Raw genomic sequence first — 22,765 nt, 5'->3', positions numbered from 1 at the left:
AGGTGAGCGTTTCCTACTTTTTGTACCCAGCGGGTAATTTTCCGACTTCATTCCGCTGACAAGGAGCCTCAACAGCCAGGACTGCGTATCAGAAATTCAGGCACACTCTGCACGAGTCAGAAAATTATCCCTCTAAGATTACCAACGAGCGTGCTTAAGGCAGGTTCAGCATAGCAAGATGTTACACTCAATCTATTAAGCCCCATAAATGTGTCTTGGCTCGAAAGAACACCCCCTACATCAACGTGATTTTTTTTTCAGTTTCCAAACCCGTTTTCTTCACGTTTCTCTGAATGAGATTGCCAATTTAGTGACCAGATTAGAGGTAGTATTGTGGAAGCAGACCGATGCCCACCAGGATCTGAGTTGAGCTTGCTCAGGACGGAAAAATTCAGTGTCGCCCCATTTGGGGCGCCATTATCGGCCGTGTGCAAAGTTTAGCGCCTGGCGCTAATTATCGCCTCTGATGGCAAACTTGGCTTTTATCGCCCCTGGAGGTGATTGGAGCGCTAAATCAGGCGCTTCACACCTGTCTTAAGGCGCAAAGGCCGAGGAGCGAGGCGCTACCTCAGAGCGCTGGTGAAGCAAGGAAGGGCAAATCAAAATGAACCTGCAAAGTGTTGCTCAGTACTCAAAACTCCTTCACACAGCGTTGAATCTCTCCAGAAGTCTCTCTCTCTCTCTCTCAGAATGTGTGGTGCAAAAATGTCACCAACAACAAAAGGCAGGAAGCGGTCGCCTTTAAATAGCGCTCCCCCAGTCCCTTTCTGACTGCAAAACGCTCCTCTCAACCTATCGTTGTTAGCGGCAGGCGGTAAGGCAGGGGTCGCCACTCAATATCCGGTCCCAGGTGCTACCGGGGCGTTGCGCACTCGATTGACGTCACGATCTGCCGGTGCAGGAGATCGTGGCGGTAGTGTTTAGTGCCGCCGCAAAATGCCTAGTTAATTTCGTGAGCGGCGCAAACATCGCCGCGCACGGTTGCTAGTTGCTTTGTGCCCCATTAGCGCCCTCTTAAATCGCTAACGGGAGGCGCAAACAACTGAATTTTTCCCCCTTACAGTTGATGATGGGATGAGAATTTCCTCTATCTACCAGGAGTCCTGAATGTCCTGAATTTGAAGGGGGTGAAATTCAACTTTGGTGGGAGTGCAAAATGGGTGGTAGCAAATCGATGAGCCGTTATACAGCCCACCCTGTAGTGAACCTTTGTTGCACTCCCTCTAAGGCAAGTGTATCTTTCCTTAGGTAAGAAGACCAAAACTGTACACAATACTCCAGGTGTGGTCTCACCAAGGCCCTATATAATTGTAGTAAGACTTCTTTACTCTTATACTCAAATCCTCTTGTAATAAAGGCTAACATACCATTTGCTTTCCTAATTGCTTGCTGTACCTGCATGTTAACTTTCAACGATTCGTATACAAGAACACCCAGGTTCCTCTGAACACCAACATTTCGCAATCTCTCACCATTTAAAAAATACTCTGCTTTATTATTTTTCCTACCAAAGTGGATAACTTCACACTTCCCCACACTATACTCCATCTGCCATGATCATACCCACACACTTAACCTGTCTATATCCCTTTGCAGCCTCTTTGTGTCCTCCTCACAGCTTATATTCCCACCTAACTTTGTATCGTCAGCAAATGTGGATACATTATACTCGGTCCCCTCATCTGAGTCATCGATGTAGATTGTAAATAGCTGAGGCCCAGGCACTGATCATTCGGTACCCCCACTAGTTACTGCCTGCCAACCCGAAAATTACCCTTTTATTCCTACTCTTTGTTTTCTGTCTGTTAACCAATCCTCAAGCCATGCTAAGATATTACCCCCAATCCCATGAGCCCTAATCTTGTGTGGCACCTTATTGATTGATTTTTGAAAATCCAAATACAATATATCCACTGGTTCCCCTTATCTACCCTGCTAGTTACAACCTCAAAAAACTCTGACAGATTTGTCAAACACGATTTCCCTTTCATAAATCCATGTTGAATCTGCCCAATCATATTGGCCCGTATTTTCCAATGCCTACGGGTGGGTACGGGCTGTGTACACACCCGTAGGGACATCGGAAATGCCGGTTTCAGGTACGCGAAGTGCATGCACTGAAAACCGGCATTTCCGATCTGTCAAGAATCCTCTTGACAGATCGGACGCCTGCCCTGGAGAAGGGCCTCTGCGGGGGGGGGGGGGGGGGGGGAGAGTTCCGCTTTCTGCAGAACCTCCGCCCGCTGAAAACCCTTAGAAATTTTTGTTTAAAATATTAAATTTAATGTAATTTTAACTCATTTTAAAAACGTGATGGTTTTTAAAAAATGTATTTAATGTTTTGATGTGTTTTTGGGGTGATCGCCATTCATATATTTGACAGGTCTATCTGTCGAAAGTATGAAGGGAGATTCCCTTCTCCTATTGGCTGGCCTGGCCCACGTGATCCCAGGACGCTTGTGAACCGCCTGCGCCCCCGGGATACGTGGGCCCTGTGCATTTCGACTGTGGAGAGGCCCAGGAGTGGAAGTGTCCGGTCCGCGGGAGCCCTCAGGTAAGTTCATAGATTTTTTTCCGATAGCTGGCATCCGCACGCAGGAAGCCTCCGATCGGAAATTACGGGCCAATATGATTTTCTAAATGCCCTGTTACCATGTCCCTAATAATAAATTCTAGCATATTCCCAACTACTGATGTCAGGCTAACTGATCTATAGTTCCCTGTTTTCTCTTTCCCTCCTTTCTTGAATAGTGGGGTTACATTTGCTACCATCCAATCCACAGGGACCGCTCTAGAATCAAGGGAATTCTGGAGTATCAAAACCAATACATTCATATCTCTGTAGCCACCTCTTTTAAAACCCTAGAATGTAGGCCATCAGGTCCAAGGGATTTGTCAATTTTTTAGCCCCATTAACTTCTCCAGTACTATTTTTTTGATAATACTAATTTCTTAAAGTCCCTCATTCTTGCAAGACTCTTGTGTTACCCACTATTTCTGGAATGTTTCTTGTGTCTTCTACCGTGAAGACAGATACAAAGGGCTGAATTTTCCGGGCTGGTAGCGGGCGAGATTGGTGGCGGGTCAGGTGGGAAAGTTATGTTTGACAGCGGGTCGGGAACTTGCTGTCATCTCACTCCCACGCACCTTTCCCACAGGCGTGTCTGTCATCGCGGAGCCGACCTGACCTGCAGCGGCGGGCGACCCAATTGAAATCATTATGAGGCAGTGTACAGGCACTTAAGAGCCTTTTTCTCCCTACTTTTTAAATTTCCCTGCATGGCCACAGGATTCACGCAGCCCGGGAACCACGTCAGTCAACCTGAGGCGTGAGTTCCATGGCCATTGCTCCAGCTGATTACTTGACAGCATGCAAAACAAACCAAAATAAAAACATGTTGATTACATCAGCTAACAGATTGATGGAGATTCTATTCTACTTGAAAAGCTACTGGTAAAAGTAATTCAGAAATTCCTGAAGAGATGTAAGTGTTACCCTGGATGGTGAGGGAAATACATTTTTCACTGGCTGTTGACTTCCAACTCAACAGTAATTGCAGTGAATTGATCTGCACTATAAAAAATGACATATACCATTTAAATAAATGTTTATGTTGTTTCTGGTCAGGTTTTTCTCACAGCATACTGTGATTGTCCAGTTACACATTAAATCAAGTCATCAACTGTAACAATTTAATTCTCAATCATTCCACTGGTTCAATTTGCTTTCAGTCCCTGAATATAACTAATATAATTTTTCAGTCTGAGACTTTAGGGTGAATTTCTGCGGAGGTTCTCTCACTTGTCCAACTTCAATGGAAGAGCTGCAGAGATCCCAGAAACACATTGTAAACACCACCTACACTGTTTGTCAGGGATTCCGCAGCTCTTCCGCTGAACTTGGATAAGATTGTAAATCCATTTTACATTTAAAATCTGCTTAATTTTATGTATTACCTATACACACACATCTTTTATTTGTACCGGTTACTGATACAAAAGTCTATAGATTGGTGACTAAAGCACCAATAACTTCCCAATTAATGTACTTTTTAAATTATGTTCTTGATCATATTTGTAGATGGTGTCATATTACTTAATGATAATATTATTTAAGTATTTCTTTGTCATTCATATATAACTTTTATTATATTATTGTACAGTAAATATTCAACACCCACTATGTTAGATTAAACTTAAAATTTAATGTGGGCAGGGTCCCTTTGAAGATCTTGGCTGAAAATACATCATGAGTGATGTCACCAGACCCGCTCCATCTAATTGGGCTGGGTAACGTACTGGGCGGGCTTAATAGGCCCCATTAAGGTAAATTCATTTTCTACAGTGAGATGGAGCCAGCAGCGGGGTTGTGACCCGCCACAGACACCGGCCACACCTAACCCGCCAAGGTAATGAAAATTCCGGCCCAAGTTTTTGTTTAATGTCTCTATTCCCCGTTATAATTTCTCCTGTCTCTGCCTCTAAGGGACCCATGTTTACTTTTGCTAATCTCTTCCTTTTTACAATATCTATAGAAGCTTTTACAATCTGTTTTTATGTCTCTTGCTAGTTTACTCTCATGTTCTCTTTTTTCTTTCTTTATCAATTTCTTGGTCATCCTTTGCTGAATTCTATAATCCTCCCAATCCTCTGGCTTACTACTCTTTTGGCAACATTGTCAGCCTCTTCCTTTAATCTAATACTATCTTTAACTTCACGGTTGGACTACTATTCCTGTGGGGGGTTTTATTCCTTAGGGGAATGTATATTTGTTGCGAATTATGAATTAATTCTTTAAATGTTTGCCATCGCTTATCTACTGCCATATCTTTTAATCTAGTTTCCCAATCTACCTTAGCCAACTCATCCCTCATACCTAATTGATAGTTCTAAAGGTATCCTGGTGACACTGACACAATTGACTGACTATTATTTCCCCTCATACTGTGTTGAAGTGCCTCAGTGTCTTACCATAAATACCCAGACATTGTGCAGTGTCCTTTCCACCTCTGGCTTTCATTCATATCCTTACTTGTAATCATCCAACTAAAAGCCACATCGGGAATGTAATTACTTGCTACATTCACCTAATAGACACATTTATTTTGGTCTGTAGGTGGACACCTGGGTTTTAATGCATCTCACGGCCAGTGAAATTAATTTAGCATTTTGCTTTGGTGTGACGTGCTCCCTCTCTGTCCCCGTTTCCAGGGACAACCCCCTACAAGAGGATGGGCCTGCACCATGAGTGTGTGCAGGCTATGCTAATGGCTGAGACACCTAAGCTGGGTACAGAGATGCCTTGAAATGCAGCGTACCTATCGAGGGCCTGGGTGTGGGTTGGGGGAGGAGTGGGAAGAGAGAAAGAGAGAGAGAAAATGTTCCTAAGATCAACGGATGGAATATTTTGTACATAATATAATTATGGATTGTAATGCAACATCCCAGGATGGGCTCCATGATTTCTCTGCTCAACTAGCGTCAGCCGTGGCTCAGTGGGTAGCACCCTCACCTCTGAGTCAGAAGGTTGTGTGTTCAAGTCCCACTCCATGGGACTTGAGCACAATAAATCTAGGCTGACACTCCAGTGCAGTACTGAGGGAGTGCTGCACTGTCAGGATGGTGCCATCTTTCAGCTGAGATGTTAAACTGAGGCCCTATCTCAGGTGGATGTTAAAGATCCTATGGCATTATTTCGAAGAAGAATGTGGAAAAGGAGGTAACCCTGGTGTCCTGGCCAATATTTATCCCTCAATCAACATCACCAAAACAGATTATCTTGTCATTTTCACATTGTTGTTTGTGGGAGCTTGCTGTGTGCAAATTGGCTGCTGCATTTCCTACAGTGACTACACTTCAAAAAAAGTACTTCATTAGCTGTGAAGCGCTTTGGAATGTCCTGTGATCGTGAAAAGCGCTGTTTAAATGCAAGTCTTTTTTTCTTTCAACCTCACTTAGGCAAATACCCAATAAGTGATGTGGCAGTTCAGTGTAGAAGCTGAAAATTTAAAATAATTTCTTTAAAACATTTTTTTAAAAGAATAATTTTTTTGCGCATACTACATATTTTACTGTTCCCAAATCGTACTCGACCATTCAAGTGCTTTAAATATAAAGTGCTCCCCAATTTATCTCTCAGCCACATCATTTGTAAAAGATCCCCCAACCTGCAAAGAGAAATCATTACTAACAGCAATGTGCCATGCTCCAAAGGACACCCAATACTTGTAAGATTCTCAAAATTCACAGATCCCCCAAAGCTAGAAGAAAACCCTAAGGAAAATGACTTTAGACTCCTTCTAAACAAGTTTCAGGATGATAAAATAAAAAGGCATGTTTGGACCTATACAGGGAGAAAAGGCTGCAACAGGAAATGGGATCAACCTCTGCAAAGACAGTTTGGATAATGGAGTAAATCAAAACAATGGAGTGGCCCAGGGAAAGAGCTCAGAGTGCAGCCCCATAGTCTCTTCTAAATCGAAGCAAGGACGATCAAATCAGAAAGAACCTGCAAAGTGCTGCTCAGTACCCAAAACTCCTCAACACAGCTTTGAATATCTCCTGCAGTCTCTCTCGCTCAGTCAGAATGTGTGGTGCAAAAATTTCACCGACAAAAAAAGGCAGGAAACAGTCACCTTTAAATAGCGCTCCCCCAGTCCCTTCCCGACTGGAAAACGCTCCCCTTAACCTGTTGTTGCTAGCGGCAGGTGGTAAGGCAGGGGGCGCCGCTTAATATCTGGTCCGGGGCGCTACTGGGGCAATGCACTCTTGACTGACGTCACGATCTGCTGGCGCAGGAGATCGTGGCAGTAGTGTTTAGCGCCGCCGCAAAATGTCTAGTTAATTTCGTGAGCGGCACAAACATTGCCGCGCCCGGGCGCTAGTTGCTTTGCGCCCCATTAGCGCCCTCTTAAGGCGCTAACGGGAGGCGCAAACCAACCGAATTTTCCCCCCGTGGTATTTCCTTGGCACCAGGTCTGGCCAGATGGACCACACTGGAATTTCCTGTCCAGTACATTTGTGTAACCCCATTGATCTCCATTTTCAGCAGTGATTGACACACGAGTCTGGATGATTTTATCTTGCAATGCAGGCTACCGCATCCTACCTAGGGAAAACCATTTAGTTTATCGGAAGCTCGCTTGTTGCTAACTGAACCACATGCATTACTATTGGTGATAGTATTTTACATCTTCAACTTCAATCTGTCATATCAAAGAATGGCGCAAGGAAGAATAGCTAAGCCAAGGTGGAACGGTAATAGTATCCTCGGAAGACAGAGAAAACATTTGATACGTCAAGGAATGTTTATTTTTAGGACATGTTATATGGCGAGAGGTTGCTATTCTGTACCCAAACTCAACTGCAGGGAAATTCTTTTTAACTGGACATGCATCATCAAAAAGTACTGTAGCTTGAAATGCTTCACCCGATTGAAGCAAAGGGACGATCAGGGTAGACAGAAGGACTTACCACCAGGTTACCGATCACCATGACCAACATGAATACAAGGAGGCACATGGGCTGCCCCGCCACCTCCATGCAATCCCACATTGTCTCAATCCATTCTCCACAAAGGATGCGGAACACAATCAGAAACGAGTGGAAGAAGTCATTCATGTGCCAGCGTGGGAGCACGCAGTCCTCCGAAATCTTGCAAACACACTGCTTGTACGTCTTGCCAAAGAGCTGCATCCCGACCACGGCGAAGATGAAGACGATAATGGCCAGGACCAGCGTCAGATTCCCCAGTGCACCCACCGAGTTACCAATGATCTTAATCAGCATGCTCAGAGTTGGCCAAGATTTTGCAAGTTTGAAAACTCTCAGCTGGAAATAGGAAAGAAAGGCAAATATAGTCTGATTGTGTAATCTTATTACAGCAATAACAGATTTACAGATAGCAACTAAGAGTGTATTTGAAACTAAGTATGAAAACCAGAATGAAGAAAGCTTTGCTGGATTTTTGTGAAATCTTTTGTGAAAATTCCTACAATTCAACATGACGCCAGTTATTTCTTAATTTAGGCTTTTATTACTTGCTCTAGATTCATTGAAAATTGAGTTTAGACTGGCTAACTGTATTATACTTTGAGCCCTAAACAGCAGAGACAGAGAAGCATCTCATCCTACCTGGATTGGATTCACAGCCGAATCCCAGAGCTGAGCATCGGTTTGTTGGGTGTGGAGGCCTGCAGGTGCCTAGGGGCCCCGATGTATCTAACATTGTTAATGCAGACCAGATATGTATGCAGGGCTTGGCACTTATACACTAAGGGGGGAAATTGGGTTGCTTTGCACCTCCCGTTAGGGAGCACAAAGCAACTAGCGCCCGGATGCGGCGCAATCCCATGCCACCCGCGAAATTCAGCGGGAGGTTAGCGGCGGTGCTAACTGGTACCGCCGGCGATGACGTCATTGCTGTGCGCAGCGCCCCGGCCGCACCCCAGCCGCGATCTTCGGGAGCGCCCCCTGACTTACCGACGGACGCTATGTCCGACGGGGTCAGGGGTGCCTACCTGCGGCCGGGGAGGCGCAATTTAAAGGCGAGGTGCGGGGCGGATATTTATGTTGCTGGCCGCCTGCCAGCACCTGCCTCCACTCCTGTCTCCGGCCCCCTGAACGCGCCCCCCCACTCCCGCGAAGTGCTGGCTGCGTTCCATGAGCCCGGCACTTCTCTTGAGTGCCGGGCTCTTTTGCCGGCACTCCCGATCCCCGGGGGCCCAACTGGGCCCCGGGTCACGCTGTGCAGGGGAGGAAGGCCTGCAATACAAATGTTTGTATGCGGGGTGGGGGGGGGGGGGCGATGGTAGGGGAGCTTGCCGTCCGGGAGGAAGCGCTCCTGCTCCTCCCGGCCACAAGGATTGCTCCCCGAGGCCGTGCTCACCTCGCTGCAGCTGCCAGGAATCCCGAGGCCCGGGAAGCCCGGCCGGCCACAGTTAAACCTGCACAGCAGGTTGAATTCAAGGCTTGCAGCCTCATTAACATATTCAAAGTGACAATCCGCCTCCTGGGAATGGCTTGGCTGCCCGCCCCCCGTCCCTCATCCGTTAAAACAGGAAGTGGGCGGGTTGGAGGAAGGTTGGGGTCGGGACCCCCAACCCACATGTTCTTTGGGTTACAATCCCCCCATAGTCACAGCTTCAGACAGGAAAAGACCTTCAGTCCATCTAGCCCACCTATCCACAGTATTCCTTTGCTGCATTAACTAAGAAGGTGCTCAAAAGGTCGGAGCAGCGCCTGAGAGGCTGGGCACCAGTTTTAAACGAGCGCTGGGGAAGCTGCCATTCCAACCTGAAGCTAAACTTGAGCAACTCTTGTCCTTTGTCTCCCCCATCGCCCCTGGCCATGGCTTCCCTTGTCAGGTACCTCCTGGGAGTGTCTGGCCCATGCGCCTCCCTCACCCCGAAGGTGCTTGGTGCACCACAGGAAGCTAGTATCTTTCACTAGCTGCTGGCGCCCTTTAACACGGCCCTGGTGCTCCCAATGGCATTGTCGGAGGCCCACGCAGCACCAGCAAATGATGAAAATCGGCTGACAAGTGGTGGGTATTGACATAAATCGTGTCATTCATGTAGAAAAGACTTATGAAATATACTGGGTGGCCTGCTGGTGGCGCTGTCCAGGGACAGTATGAATACTCGGGCACGGGCCCAGCTTGCTCAGGGACATTTTGTAAACAGGAACTAGTGAAGGATAACTAGACTTCCATGTTGTGAAACAGTTGATTAAAGCCTTGTTTAAACTCTGACCAAGTGCCTAGTAGTTTTCTTATGTCATATTATTGACCCCATCAGGTTGATTCTACACTTTAGTGCTTCCCCATGCAGTGCATTGCCTCCCGGGAGTACTAATCGTAATTCCAGGCGCAGAAGTGGGCACACCTGCTTTGAGGCCCAGTCCATTGTCCACCAGTACGATTAAGGTTAAAGCTCCATTCATAAATGTACTGGCATAATCCTTGGCATGTGCTCCCACCGTATGAAGCTCCCCATCGGGAGTGCAAATTTATAACATTTTCCCTTGTGTGCTCGTGCGTTAAGTTAAAGGCATTCTAACCGACAGAAAGGTTAACAGATCAAGACCGCATTTGTGCAAACTGTAACAAGTGGAGTTTCCTGGTGACCTTTCAGGAATTACACGGGGTTTTACCGCACTCCGTCTGCTGTATTAGTCAGTTACGCATTGCACAGGCAGAACCTCTGATACAAACCAATCTGAATGAACGTAGCACTGACAATCCTTGCACGTTGGCCAGTCCCAGCTCCACCAAGCTGAGGGACACAATGATACTGTCAAATATGTTCCAGCCCACTTGAAAGTAGTAATAGGGATCCAGCGCAATCAGCTTGAGCACCATTTCAGCTGTGAAAATCCCTGTGAACACCTGTCAGGGGAAAAAAAATGGTAACTTCAGCCTCCATCACCTGCTTAAAGATACAAAACTACCAACCTAACGTCCCCACAGCATGTGGTAGAAATTGGAATGCATTGCACCCATTGATCAGACCTAAAATGGCGCAATGCACACCAATTTAGCAGTGGGATAGCCTAGGCCCAATCTGCAAAGGTGTTGGTCCCACTGCTAAATACACTGGGACCTTTTTATAAGCGTCCCGGGTGGATACCTAAGACAGGTGTTGGGCCCATTACATATGTAAATTAATTAGGGGCCTAAATGCCTTTTGAAGGACCCCATCGATAAATCAGTCAGTTGCGCCAGTCTCACTTAGGATTCTTCAGCGGCCCCATTGACAGGTAAGTTGAAATAGTTTTATTTTGGTGGACTGCCCCTCTCAGCCCCACATTAAAAGCGTGGGCCGCTGCCAAGAGCCACTCGCACCGCCCCTCTCGATTGCTTCTCCTCCCCGCATCACCACCCGCCCCCCTCCCCACCCCGCCACCCGACTCTCCTGAGGCCTTTGGCATCTGAGTGGTCGACCCCACCCCTCCCCAGCACCCAGCGGGCTGCCTCTGGGCCCATGAATGATGCCCAACATCTTGCTGCTACTATCCTAAGGAACCAGTCAGAGCAACTTTCCCCTGGTCCTGTCGCCAGCCTCATTGGGTGCAATTCGACCGTGATCCAAGGGTGTCAAAGATAAATACGAATATATGAAAATGATGGACAGGAGAAGACCTCCCGGTCCATTCAGCTGACCCCGCACATAAAAAGTTCAATTGTCCAACACTCAAATTCCTTCGCCTTAACAGTTATTAAAAAAATGGGGGCGGGGAAGTCTAAATACTCACCAGATTCCCCACAGACAACATATTTTCAAAATTTTCAGTCATGGGATAATGCTCCATAGCCATAAAGAGAGTGTTCAGCACAATGCAAATAGTGATTCCCAGATCCACAAAGGGATCCATCATAATAAACTTCATGACTCCTTTGAACTTCACCCACAGCACACAGCAATCCCAGATTAGAAATCTGTTGGCAAATTTGTACCACCAGGGAGGACAACTCTTTTGTGCCTCTTCCAACTCTGCAGAATACAAATAACAAGGAATTATTTTTGTGCAACCTCCTGTATCTTCCTGGAGTGACTGCACAACACTCACACCTGCGTGCAGGTAGATAGATAGATTAATTATTGCCCCGACACTCTCCATTTAATGCAGGGCTGTAGGTACCAAAAAAGATGCGGAGGAATTCTAGTCACGGAACTTAATGCACTGAGGCTTCCTACTGGACCAGCAGGTGAGCTCTCTCCACAATTGCACATCAACTAAAATGAATACAGGAATGGGAGAAGACTATTCTGCCCTTTGAGCCTGTTCCGTCAGTCTGTTAGATTATGGATGATCTGTACCTCAAGTCTGTTGATCCACTTTTGCTCCATATTCCATGATACACCTTCCTAACAAAAATCTATTGATTTCTTGAAAATTTCAATTCTTCCAGCATCCACAGCCTTTTGGGTGAGAGAGTTCCAGATTTCCACTACGTTTTGTGTGCAAAAATGCTTCCTGATTTCACCCCTAAACGGCCCAGTTCTAATTATATTCAGCTCCCGACCTCATTACAGCCTTGGTCCAAACATGGACAAAAGAGCTGAATTCCAGAGGTGAGGTGAGAGTGACTGCCCTCGACATCAAGGCGGCATTTGACCGAGTGTGCAATCAAGGAGCCCTAGTAAAACTGAAGTCAATGGGAATCGGGGAGGGAAACTCTCCACTGGCTGGAGTCATACCGAGCACAAAGGAAGATGGTTGTGGTTGTGGGAGGCCAATCATCTCAGCCCCAGGGCATCACTGCAGGAGTTCCTTAGGGCAGTGTCCTAGGCCCAACCATCTTCAGCTGCTTCATCAATGACCTTCTCTCCATTGTAAGGTCAGAAGTGGGGAGGTTCACTAATGACTGCACAGTGTTCAGTTCCATTCGCAACTCCTCAGATAATAAAGCAGTCCATGTCTGCATGCAACAAGACCTGGACAACATTCAGGCTTGGGCTGATAAGTGGCAAGTAATTTTTGCACCATAAAAGTGCCAGGCAATGGCCATCTCTAACAAGAGAAAATCTAACCACCTTGCCTTGACATTCAATGGCATTACCATCATCAAAACCCCCACCATCAACATCCGAGGGGTCACCATTGACCAGAAACTGAACTGGACCAGCCACATAAATACTGTGGCTACAAGAGCAGTTCAGAGGCTGGGTATTCTGTGGCGAGTGATTCATCTCCTGACTCCCCAAAGCCTTTCCACCATCTACAAGGAACACGTCAGGAGTGTGATGGAATACTCTCCACTTGCCTGGATGAGTGCAGCTCCCAACAACACTCAAGAAGCTTGACAACATCCAGAACAAAGCAGCCCACTTGATTGGCACCCCATCCACCACCTTAAACATTCACTCCCTCCACCACTGGCGTACCGTGGCTGCAGTGGGTACCAACTATAAGATGTACTGCAGCAACTCGCCAAGGCTTCTTTGACAGTACCTCCCAAACCAGCGACCTCCACCACCTAGAAGGACAAGGGCAGCAGGTGTATGAGAACACCACCACCTCCAAGTTCCCCTCCAAGTCACACACCATCCTGACATGGAAATATATCGCCGTCCCTTCATTGTCGCTGGGTCAAAATCCTGGAACTCCCTCCCTAACAACACTGCGGGAGTACCTTCACCACACAGACTGCAGGAGTTCAAGAAGGCGGCTCACCACCACCTTCTCCAGGGCAAATAGGGGTGGGCAGAAAATGCTGGCCTTGCCAGTGATACCCACATCCCATGAACGAATAAAATAAATATTAGGAGGGCAATGCTTTACAATATTTAATGCAGCAGAATTGACATCAGATAGAAGTCTTCACTTCTAGAAGTTGGCCATCCAGCATCGCTCGGCTGTGCCTTTGAATATTTTCAGCGGGAAATTGGGCTCAGTCGCACCCATTTTTTGGGCACTACGAGTGCCCTTATAGCTGCAAAACGGTGTCCGCAGTGGACGCACACACCTGTGATGTGAAGTGCACCAGACGCCATCTTCCTGCAGGTGTTGGCACGAGCACCTAGCCACTCTGGACTGACCTTCCCCGAGATCCATAAACGTAGTCTATTGATTCGCCCCCCTCCCCTATGAGGCTACAAGAAATGGTTATACGGAACCTTACATGAGCTGAATCTTGAAGGGACATTTTTCACGGAAAAATTTTGCAGAAACCTTTACCATTTCTTTCATTTGTTCCTTGGATCTGGACAACTTTGGCAAGGCAGCATTTATTGCCCGCTGCTAGTTGCCCCGAGCACATTAGAAGTCCACCATTTAATGTAGGACTGGACCCACATATAGGCAGACTGGGTAGGGGTGGCAGGTCCCTTCCCTGAAGGACATTAGTGAACCAGTTGGAAATCTGGTAGTTTCATGGTTGTTTATTATTAAATTCAATTTCACAACTTGCCACTTGTATGGGATGACATGAATCATGTTGAAATGCATGTTACTTGAAGATGATGTTATTCTGTTGATAAGGACCCTTAAGTTGGGCTAGAAATTGGGTATCGTCCTTGTTGGGGCACTAACTTTTGAAAAGTAGCGCCAGGCGCTAATGATTCTCTCCTGTAAGGAAATTCAGCTTTAGCGCTCCAAGGGGGAAGTGGAGCGCTAAAATCAAGCGCTAACCACTTCTCCTAGGGTGCTAAGGTTCGGGAGCGGGGCCATTACGGCAGAGCGCTGAACAATTTGGAGCGCATCGCTAACGGCATCAGAGACTGCTTCCCCTCACTTAAAGGGAAAGGCCAGTGCTACTTGACAACCCACCTGTTGGCAGGTCTGCATTGCAAGGCGACCTGGGCGACTGCCATTAAAGCCCCAAACACTCTACAAAGTGGAGGGCTCGGACATCTTGCAGCAATGAAGCAGGCAAAAACTTTGAGCAGGATCCAGACTGGTGGAAATATTAAAGGTTGGCCTATCTCAAAACCCTTCCCTTTAAATAGCGCTCCCCCATGCGGCCCAACCGAGGTGACAACGGCTCCTCTTCCTGCCGTTGTCCACGGCCGGCGATACAGCAGGGGGGGCGGGAAGCAATTTCACATCCGGGGCGGTAACGGGGCGCTGCGCACTTGACGACGTCACGATCTGAGAGGCGCTCGAGTCCCAGGCGGAACCGGAAATGAACTTTGCGGGTGTCGCTGCATTCGTTATGCCCGGTCGCTAACCCCTTAGCCCCTCCCACCCCCAGGCGCTAACAGGAGGTGCAAAACAACCGAATTTCTCTCCCCTCGTTTCATTTGGATTTTGCCCCTCATTAAACGAAATACAGTTTTGTCAAACACTGGATGAACTAGTTGAACAGTAAAGGAAATCCCACAGAGGGGTCCATTCAGAGGGATCAACCGATTTCATCGCAGCTGTAGTGTTAGTGGCCAAACGTTTAGACAGAGCTTACCCTCCATCATAGTGTTGCTGTAGGCACTGGCCATACTCCCGTCTCTCATTTGACGTGCTGATTCTTCCAGAAATGTGGAGTTACGTTTCGATCCAGACAACTCATCTTCAATCTCCATACCAGCTATCTACAAGGGACCAGGTACAAACCGGGGAAAAAAAACATTGGTTATCAATCAGAAAGCAAAGCCAGTGCCAACAAAAATCATCTTCCTTTGACATTTTTAATTGTGCTCTTCAAAAAAAAATTAATTTTTTTGAAGAGAATGGATTTTGTGGGTTTGAAGCAATCGGGTACATTTACTGATTCGGTGCCCTTTCCCACCACCAGCATTCAAAAATTACAGGCCTCCCGATTCTCCACCCATTGAAATCACTGTCTGATACGTTTGCAGTAGACAGTGGGCATAAGAACATAAGAATTAGGAGCAGAAGTTGGCCATACGGCCCCTCAAGCCTGCTCCGCCATTCAATAAGATCATGGCTGATCATCGACCTCAACTCCACAGAGATCGATAGATTTTTGAATATTAAGGGAATCAAGGGATATGGGGATAGTTCAGGAAAGTGGAGATGAGGTAGAAGATCAGCCATGATCTTATTGAATGGCGGAGCAGGCTCGAAGGGCCAAATGGCCTCCTCCTGCTCATATTTCTTATGTTCTTATGTTCCCGCCTGATCTCCATATCTCTTGATTCCCCTAGAATCCAAAAATCTATCTATCTCAGCCTTGAATATACTCAAAGACTCAGCATGCACAGCCCTCTTGGGCAGAGAATTCCAAAGATTCACAACCCTCTGAGTGAAGAAATTCCTCCTCATCTTGATCTTAAATGGCCGACCCCTTATCCTCAGACTATGCCCCCTGGTTCTAGACGCTCCAGCCAGGGGAAACAGCCTCTCAGCATCTACCCTGTCAATCCCCTTCAGAATCTTGTATGTTTCAATGAGATCACCTCTCATTCTTCTAAACTCCAGAGAGTATCGGCCCATTCTACACAATCTCTCATCATAGGACAGCCCTCTCATCCCAGGAATCAATCTAGTGAACCTTCGTTGCACCGCCTCCAAGGCAAATATATCCTTCCTTAGATAAGGAGACCAAAACTGTGCCCAGTACTCCAGGTGTGGTCTCACCAAGGCCCTGTACAATTGTAGCAAGACTTCCTTACTCTTATACTCCAACCCCCTTGTAATAAAGGCCAACATGCCATTTGCCTTCCTTATTGCTTGCTGTATCTGCATGCTAGCTTTCTGTGTTTCTTGCACAAGGACACCCAAATCTCTTTGACTCCGGAAACGTACCTTTATATGTGGAAACACTTAGCATGCTGAATAATTTTGTAATGACCCTGATACCACAAAGTGTGATCAATGTATGTGACGTGTGAGGTGGCTCAAAAACCAAATTGAGTGCCAAAGTCCAAAAAATGCAGAAAGGCGGCTTTAACACTGTCCGTTGTGCTTGTGCGGCTTTGTGATGTTTCTGAAAGCAGTCACGGCTCAAATCATTCCTACTGCAACAAACCGTGATCAGCGTCAGAAGGAATTGAACAATGAACTGCACTGCCCGCAATTTACAAAGAACTGTGGTTTTGGATTGCTGGCTGTCATCAGCTTTTCAGTTACTCTGTTGTTGGCTACTGTCATTTTTGTTGAATAGATAAACTGTAGTGTACAATGTGGCCAGTGAAATATAAGGTGCATGCTGTAATCTAACAGTTATACAACATAATAGAATATGTGCTTCATCTATGGTCCATACTCCACTATATTGTATGTAAGGAAAAGTATGTACTATTGTAGAGTTTAATACAATGCAGCAATATAGATAGTACAGTAAACTCTCGTTTAAATAGCACTTAATCATCTGGAATTCTTTAATAACTGCCAAAATAGATAACCGTTAATTTTGCCGAAACCATCCGTTTTTCATTTTTCCGAGTCCAAGTTTCTCGCGGTGGCCGAGTTAGTCAGTGGTTTTTTATTTTTTTTGTGTTAAAAATTGCCTACCTCTCTGTTACCCGGAATTTTTCATCAACCGGCACCATCCCGGTCCCGTAGGTGCCGGATACGAAAGAGTTTACTGTATATCAATAGTACAGTATAGTATATCTAAAGTGCAGTAAAGTATATGGAATTGCTATAGTGTGATATATGTATTGGGACCTGTATGGAAAGGAGAGTGGTATAGGTGCCCTGGGGCAGAGCTAAGGTTGAGGGATTGGGAAAGGGTGAAAGCACAAATGTGACCAAATTGGCACAGCGCAGCAACCCCAACTTGCACTCAATAGCACCGAGACACAGGCTGTGCTGCCCTTGGGAAGAGGCGACATCTCATGATGCACCCTCCACTCCTGCAACAACAAAAAATGCAGCCGCAAATTCTTGCACACGTAGTATACACGTGGAGCATTCCTGCTATTTCACGCCTGAGTAAGATTTACCGATACCGGGTTTAAAGAAGTGGACACTCATCTGAAATGAGGCTGAACACGTCTGAAGGAGTGTGTCAAAGTGTGTGCTGTGCTTTCCATGGTAACAGGTGCACAGAAAAGAGATCACAAACAGTCAGAGAACTTCAAAAGCTGAACTCACTCTATTAGGATCATTAAAAAGGCAGTACTGAAGTGTAGTTTAATTTTAAGCTTATAAAAAAGAGGCTTCATTCAGCCCTCATGTGGAATTTGCACCAAAGAGTTTGCTCGCTGTATTTGGTTTAATGTTTAGGAACTTTTTCCCAAGTATCTTTTGACTTGGGAATATAAATAGTTCAGAGGCAATATTATTTAAAGTGTGGTTGCAATATAATGTGAGTGCATTTTTATAAATAACATGTACGTCATCCCGACTTACTACGACCACTGAATCTTATTGAAACATATAAGATACTGAGGGGGCTTGACAAGGTAGATGCAGAGAGGATGTTTCCCCTCGTGGGGAAATCTAGAACTCAGGGGCATAGTTTCAGAATAAAGGGTCGCCCTTTTAGAACTGGGATGAGGAGGAATTTCTTCCCTCAGAGGGTCGTAAATCTGTGGAATTCTCTGCCCCAGAGAGCTGTGGAGGCTGGGTCATTAAATACATTTAAGGTGGAGATAGACAGATTTTTGCAAGATTAGGGAGTGAAGGGTTATGGGGAGTGGGCAGGGAAGTGGCTTTGAGCCCAAGATCAGCCATGACCTTATTGAATGGCGGAGCAGGCTCGAGGGGCCAAGTGGCCTATTCCTGCTCCTATTTCTTATGTTCTTAAAACTGAGCACGACTGAAACTTTGCCACTGCAGCAAAATGATCTTTAATCTCTTTTATAATTGGTTGTTAAGGTGTGCCACCTCATCTCTCTTCTGTCAGGATGTCGCTATTTCACTGCTTTATATCAAGATGTATTTGATAGGACTGGTTCAAATGGGAATGGTAGCATAGTGGCTATGTTACTGGACTAATTGATCCATACAAACATAGAAACATAGAAGATAGGAGCAGGAGTAGGCCAGTCGGCCCCTCGAGCCTGCTCCGCCATTCAATGCGATCATGGCTGATCATCCAAACTTCAGTACCCTGTCCCTGCTTTCTCCCCATATCCCTTGATCCCCTTAACCTTAAGAAATATATCTAACTCCTTCTTGAATATATTTAATGAATTGGCCTCAACTGTCTTCTGTGGTAGAGAATTCCACAGGTTCACCACTCTCTGGGTGAAGAAATTCCTCCTCATCTCAGTCCTAAATGGCTTACCCCTTATCCTTAGACTGTGACCCCTGGTTCTGGACTCCCCCGCCATCGGGGACATCCTTCCTGCATCTAGTCTGTCTAGTCCTGTTAGAATTTTATATCCAGGGACATGAGTTTAAATCCCAGCCACTAACAGCTGAGGAATTTAAATTCAGTTCAATTAAATAAACCTGGAATAGAAAGCTAGTATCAGTCATGGTGACCATGCAACTACTAGAATGTTGTAAATACCCTGCCCTTTTACCTTCCCACCGTCCAGGGTCCCAAACACTCCTTCCAGGTGAAATAGCGATTTACTTGCACTTCTTTCGATTTAGTGTACTGTATTCGCTGCTCACGATGTGGTCTCCTCTACATTGGGGAGACCAAACGCAGATTGGGTGACCGCTTTGCGGAACACCTCCGTTCAGTCCGCAAGCGTAACCCCAAGCTTCCGGTCACCTGTTATTTTAACGCTCCGCCCCACTCCCACTCTGACCTTGGCCTCTTACACTGTTCCAATGAAGCTCAACATAAGCTCGAGGAACAGCACCTCATCTTTCGATTAGGCACTTTACAGCCTTCTGGACTCAACATTGAGTTCAACAATTTCAGATCATAACCACTGCCCCCATTTTTTCGGACAGCAGCTGTTGTTGATGTTTTTGCTATTCCCATTTACACCTCCTCTAGACTCATCTTTGGTTACTTGTCCCATTACCATCTCCTTTGGCCTTGCACCATCATCCCTTTTGTTATTTAATCTCTCCTGCCTTCCACCATATCACAGACCTTCGCTTTGGTTCTTTCCTCCCCTCCCCGCTTTCCCTGCCTCTGTACTTGCTTAAAACCTGTTACATCTCTAACATTTTCCAAAGTTAACAAAGTTTTGTCAGAACTGGAAAATGTTAGAGATGTAACAGAGAAACTTTGGGCTAGAAATTGGCCTCCTTAGCACCTCCCATTAGCGCCTCCGGGGGCGCTAATGGGGCGCTAAGCACTTACCGACCGGGCGCGGCGAGAAGATCGACTCCCGCCATATTCAGCGGGAAGTTTGCGCCGGCGGTATGGCATTGCGCCCCAATCCCCTTCGCCCGGAGATCGTGACGTCGTCGCTGTGAGCATCGCCCTGGCAGCGCCCCGGACCCGAGCTTCGGATCCGCCCTCTGCAGCATCGCCGGGCGAAAACACCGGCAGCTGCAGGAGGCGTTCACCGGGAGGTCGGGCACTTCGGGGCAATACTTAAAGGCGAGGTGGCCGAGGTAAGTGGAAAAAATTGTGAAATGCTATTTTTTTTTTACATTTGTCTTTGCCAGCGATCGATCAGCCCAGCACTCTGCTGCAGTGCATCGGGCTGCTCAGGGCGGATCACGGCTGCTGTCGTTGACCAGGTAAGTTTTCCTTTTGCAGAGCCTGCAGCGATGACCCTTCCCTTTCTGATAGATTCAGAACAGATCTAGCAGCTCTAAACTGGGCATCCATGAGGCGCTGTGGGCCATCAGCAGCAGCGGAATTGTATTCCACCACAATCTGTAACCTCATGGCCCGGCATATCCCTTACTCTACCATTACCATCAAGCCAGGGGACACGGACTGCAGCGGTTCAAGAAGGCGGCTCACCACCACCTTCTCAAGGGCAATTGGGGATGGGCAATAAATGCTGGCCTTGCCAGCAATGCCCACATCCTGTGAATGAATAAAAAAAAACTGGTACTTTACACTTCAGTTAGTTATACAGCAGGTGCCAAACCCAGTCAGTACAAACATGACACTCAGCTGGCAGGGTTCCAATGCCAGCTGCCCGTCACAGAACTGCAAAGGAGAGAGGAGATGGGATACACTAGTACTAAAACAAGAAACATTAAAAACTTTAAAACTTGGCCTTGTATGCACTGAAGATATACAACACCTGATGTTAAACCCAAGCAGTCATAGAATCACACAGCACAGAAGGAGGACATTTGGCCCATCATACCTGTGCCAGCTTTTTGAAGGAGCTATGCAATTAGACCCACTCCCCTGCTCTTAACCCATACCCGTGCAAACGTTTTCCTTTTCAAGTATTTATCCAATTCCCTTTTGAAAGTTACTATTGAATCTGCTTCCACCGCCCTTTCAGGCAGCGCATTCCAGATCACAACAACACGCTGCATAAAAGAATTTCTCCTCACCTCCCCTCTTCCCACATTACAACAGTGACCACACTCCAAAAGTACTTCATTGGCTGTAAAGCACTTTGAGACGTCCGGTGGTGGTGAAAGGCGCTATCTAAATGCAAGTCTTTCTTTCTAGTTCTTTTGCAAATTACCTTGAATCTGTGTCCTTTGGTTACCGACCCTCCTATCAATAGAAATTTACTCTAGCTAAGCATCTCATCCAAAAGGCCGCATAAGATTACAATTTTCATTAGTTCTTTTTTAAAATTTGTTTGATAATGCAAAGTACTGATGGATGTTTCTGCACAGCTAGACTTGCGCATTGACTGTTTCATTAAAGAGTCACAGTCTCAGTGCAAACCACAGTTCCAACATTATCTGAAATCCTTCCAAACACTTTCCCAGCCACCATTTCACCCTCTGTGCAGTTCTGTAATTGTCATGGTTACCTCGCAGTCATATTCCTGAAAAAATACATTCTGACCCAGACTCTGAAGCCACGGACTGTCTGAAAATCAAACTTAAAAAAAAACATAGGTCTTTGTTCATGTCTACTCTGCTTACAACAACAGATGGCACAACACTGCCGTTGGCTGCTGTGCCACTTTCGCCATCTTGTGAAACAACTCCGTTAACTGTAATGGTGACCATCGGTTTGGTGTGCGGAGTGGCCAGTGATCCTCGTCGACTCTCGCCTTCCTCTCCCGTGCCATGCTCATCCTCGGCGGGATCATTGTCAGAACCGTCTTTCTTCCGCACTCTGTTACTTGCCAATGAGTGGTGGCTGCCACGGTGGTCTTTGGCAGAATGTAACTGGGGAGGGAAAATAGATATATTTCAACTTATTAACAATATAGAAGTTTAAATTAATTTTGTCTTTTTTTGTGCCCCATAAAGTGATGGATTGCAATGCTGAGAATGGAATATATTTCCACTTTTACTCCCATGTTGGGTTTGCCACGGACAAATACAGGGTAACCTTCTGCTTCTTCTGCCTCAACAAGGTGTCTCCACCACAATCTTTGAAGACCCCTGATGTAAGAAAACTACTAGACACTTGGTCTAAGCGTTAAACAAAGCTTTAATCAACTGTTTTACAACATGGAGGTCTAGTTGTGTCCTTCACTAGTTCCTGTTAAGAATGTCCTGCGCAAGCTGGGCCCGTGCCCGAGTATTTATACTCTCCCTGGACAGCACCACCCACAGGCCGCTCAGTTGATTCATGTCAACCCCTATTGCACCAGTGTTAATTTTAACATTTCTCACATCAGCCACCCTGCAGGTCTCTCTTGAGAATGGAAATTTAGTCCAAATTACTGTTTTGTGCTTGGACTTGTGCTTACTAGGAAATGGGTTTAGACTATCCACATTCATTTCATGTAGGACCCGTATAGGCCTCAGAGAAAGGAAACTCCAATCCTATCAATCTGGGAGATATTCAAACCAGGAGTGAGTGGATAGTGCTCTCATCGAAAATACCATCCACTCCCCTGATATTATTCCAACTACTGATGCCTATTTATAATACAGTGTACTAGGCTTGATCTATGAGCAAGTTTATAACAAACTTCCCCCCAAAAAATTATGGAAATAAATTATTCATTTTTGGTTTAAATCAACATTTAAGTAGAAAAAAATACTTTTGTAAGAAATCTAAACCATTGAGAGAGGAAAATTTGATCTGTTCATTATTTATTGTGAAATTATATATGAATAAAGAACAAGTTTACGATTTCATTATAAATAAGTATCTGGGTTAACGCTTCCCTCCTAGATAGCCGAGATATATGGTCCTGGTCTTCTTAGAGGATACCAACAGAGCAGGGAATTACACAAGACATTGACTAGAGGCTTACAGGAAGTATTTATAATTTAAATGGCTTTTAGAATTTACTGGTAAGCAACAGCAAATAATTTCTTGATAAATCTTGCAATAGCTAAATTACTGTAACTAACCCTTCAGTGCAAATGCCATCAACAAAGTGCAATTCACTGT

At 45.9% G+C, this 22,765-nt stretch overlaps 1 protein-coding gene across 2 annotated transcripts in view; it reads right to left on the bottom strand.

Moving 5' to 3' along the window:
* scn4ab (sodium channel, voltage-gated, type IV, alpha, b) overlaps positions 1-22,765 on the bottom strand; it is a 232,152-nt gene that overhangs the window by 70,537 nt on the left and 138,850 nt on the right. For both annotated transcript variants that reach the window (XM_085966222.1, XM_085966221.1), the window contains 5 exons: positions 21,334-21,582; positions 14,903-15,029; positions 11,254-11,492; positions 10,214-10,387; positions 7,474-7,830 (listed from right to left, as the gene is read on the bottom strand). In XM_085966222.1, coding sequence (XP_085822348.1) covers positions 7,474-7,830; positions 10,214-10,387; positions 11,254-11,492; positions 14,903-15,029; positions 21,334-21,582 — 1,146 coding nt within the window. The remainder of the gene's footprint in view (positions 1-7,473; positions 7,831-10,213; positions 10,388-11,253; positions 11,493-14,902; positions 15,030-21,333; positions 21,583-22,765) is intronic.

This window comes from Somniosus microcephalus, chromosome 24, assembly GCF_052327205.1.
Source record: "Somniosus microcephalus isolate GS21.2 chromosome 24, FLI_Smic_1.0, whole genome shotgun sequence".
NCBI classification, from domain to species: domain Eukaryota; kingdom Metazoa; phylum Chordata; class Chondrichthyes; order Squaliformes; family Somniosidae; genus Somniosus; species Somniosus microcephalus.
The sequence above is the reverse complement of the archived record's forward strand: the minus strand, read 5'-3'. Positions and strand labels throughout refer to the sequence as shown.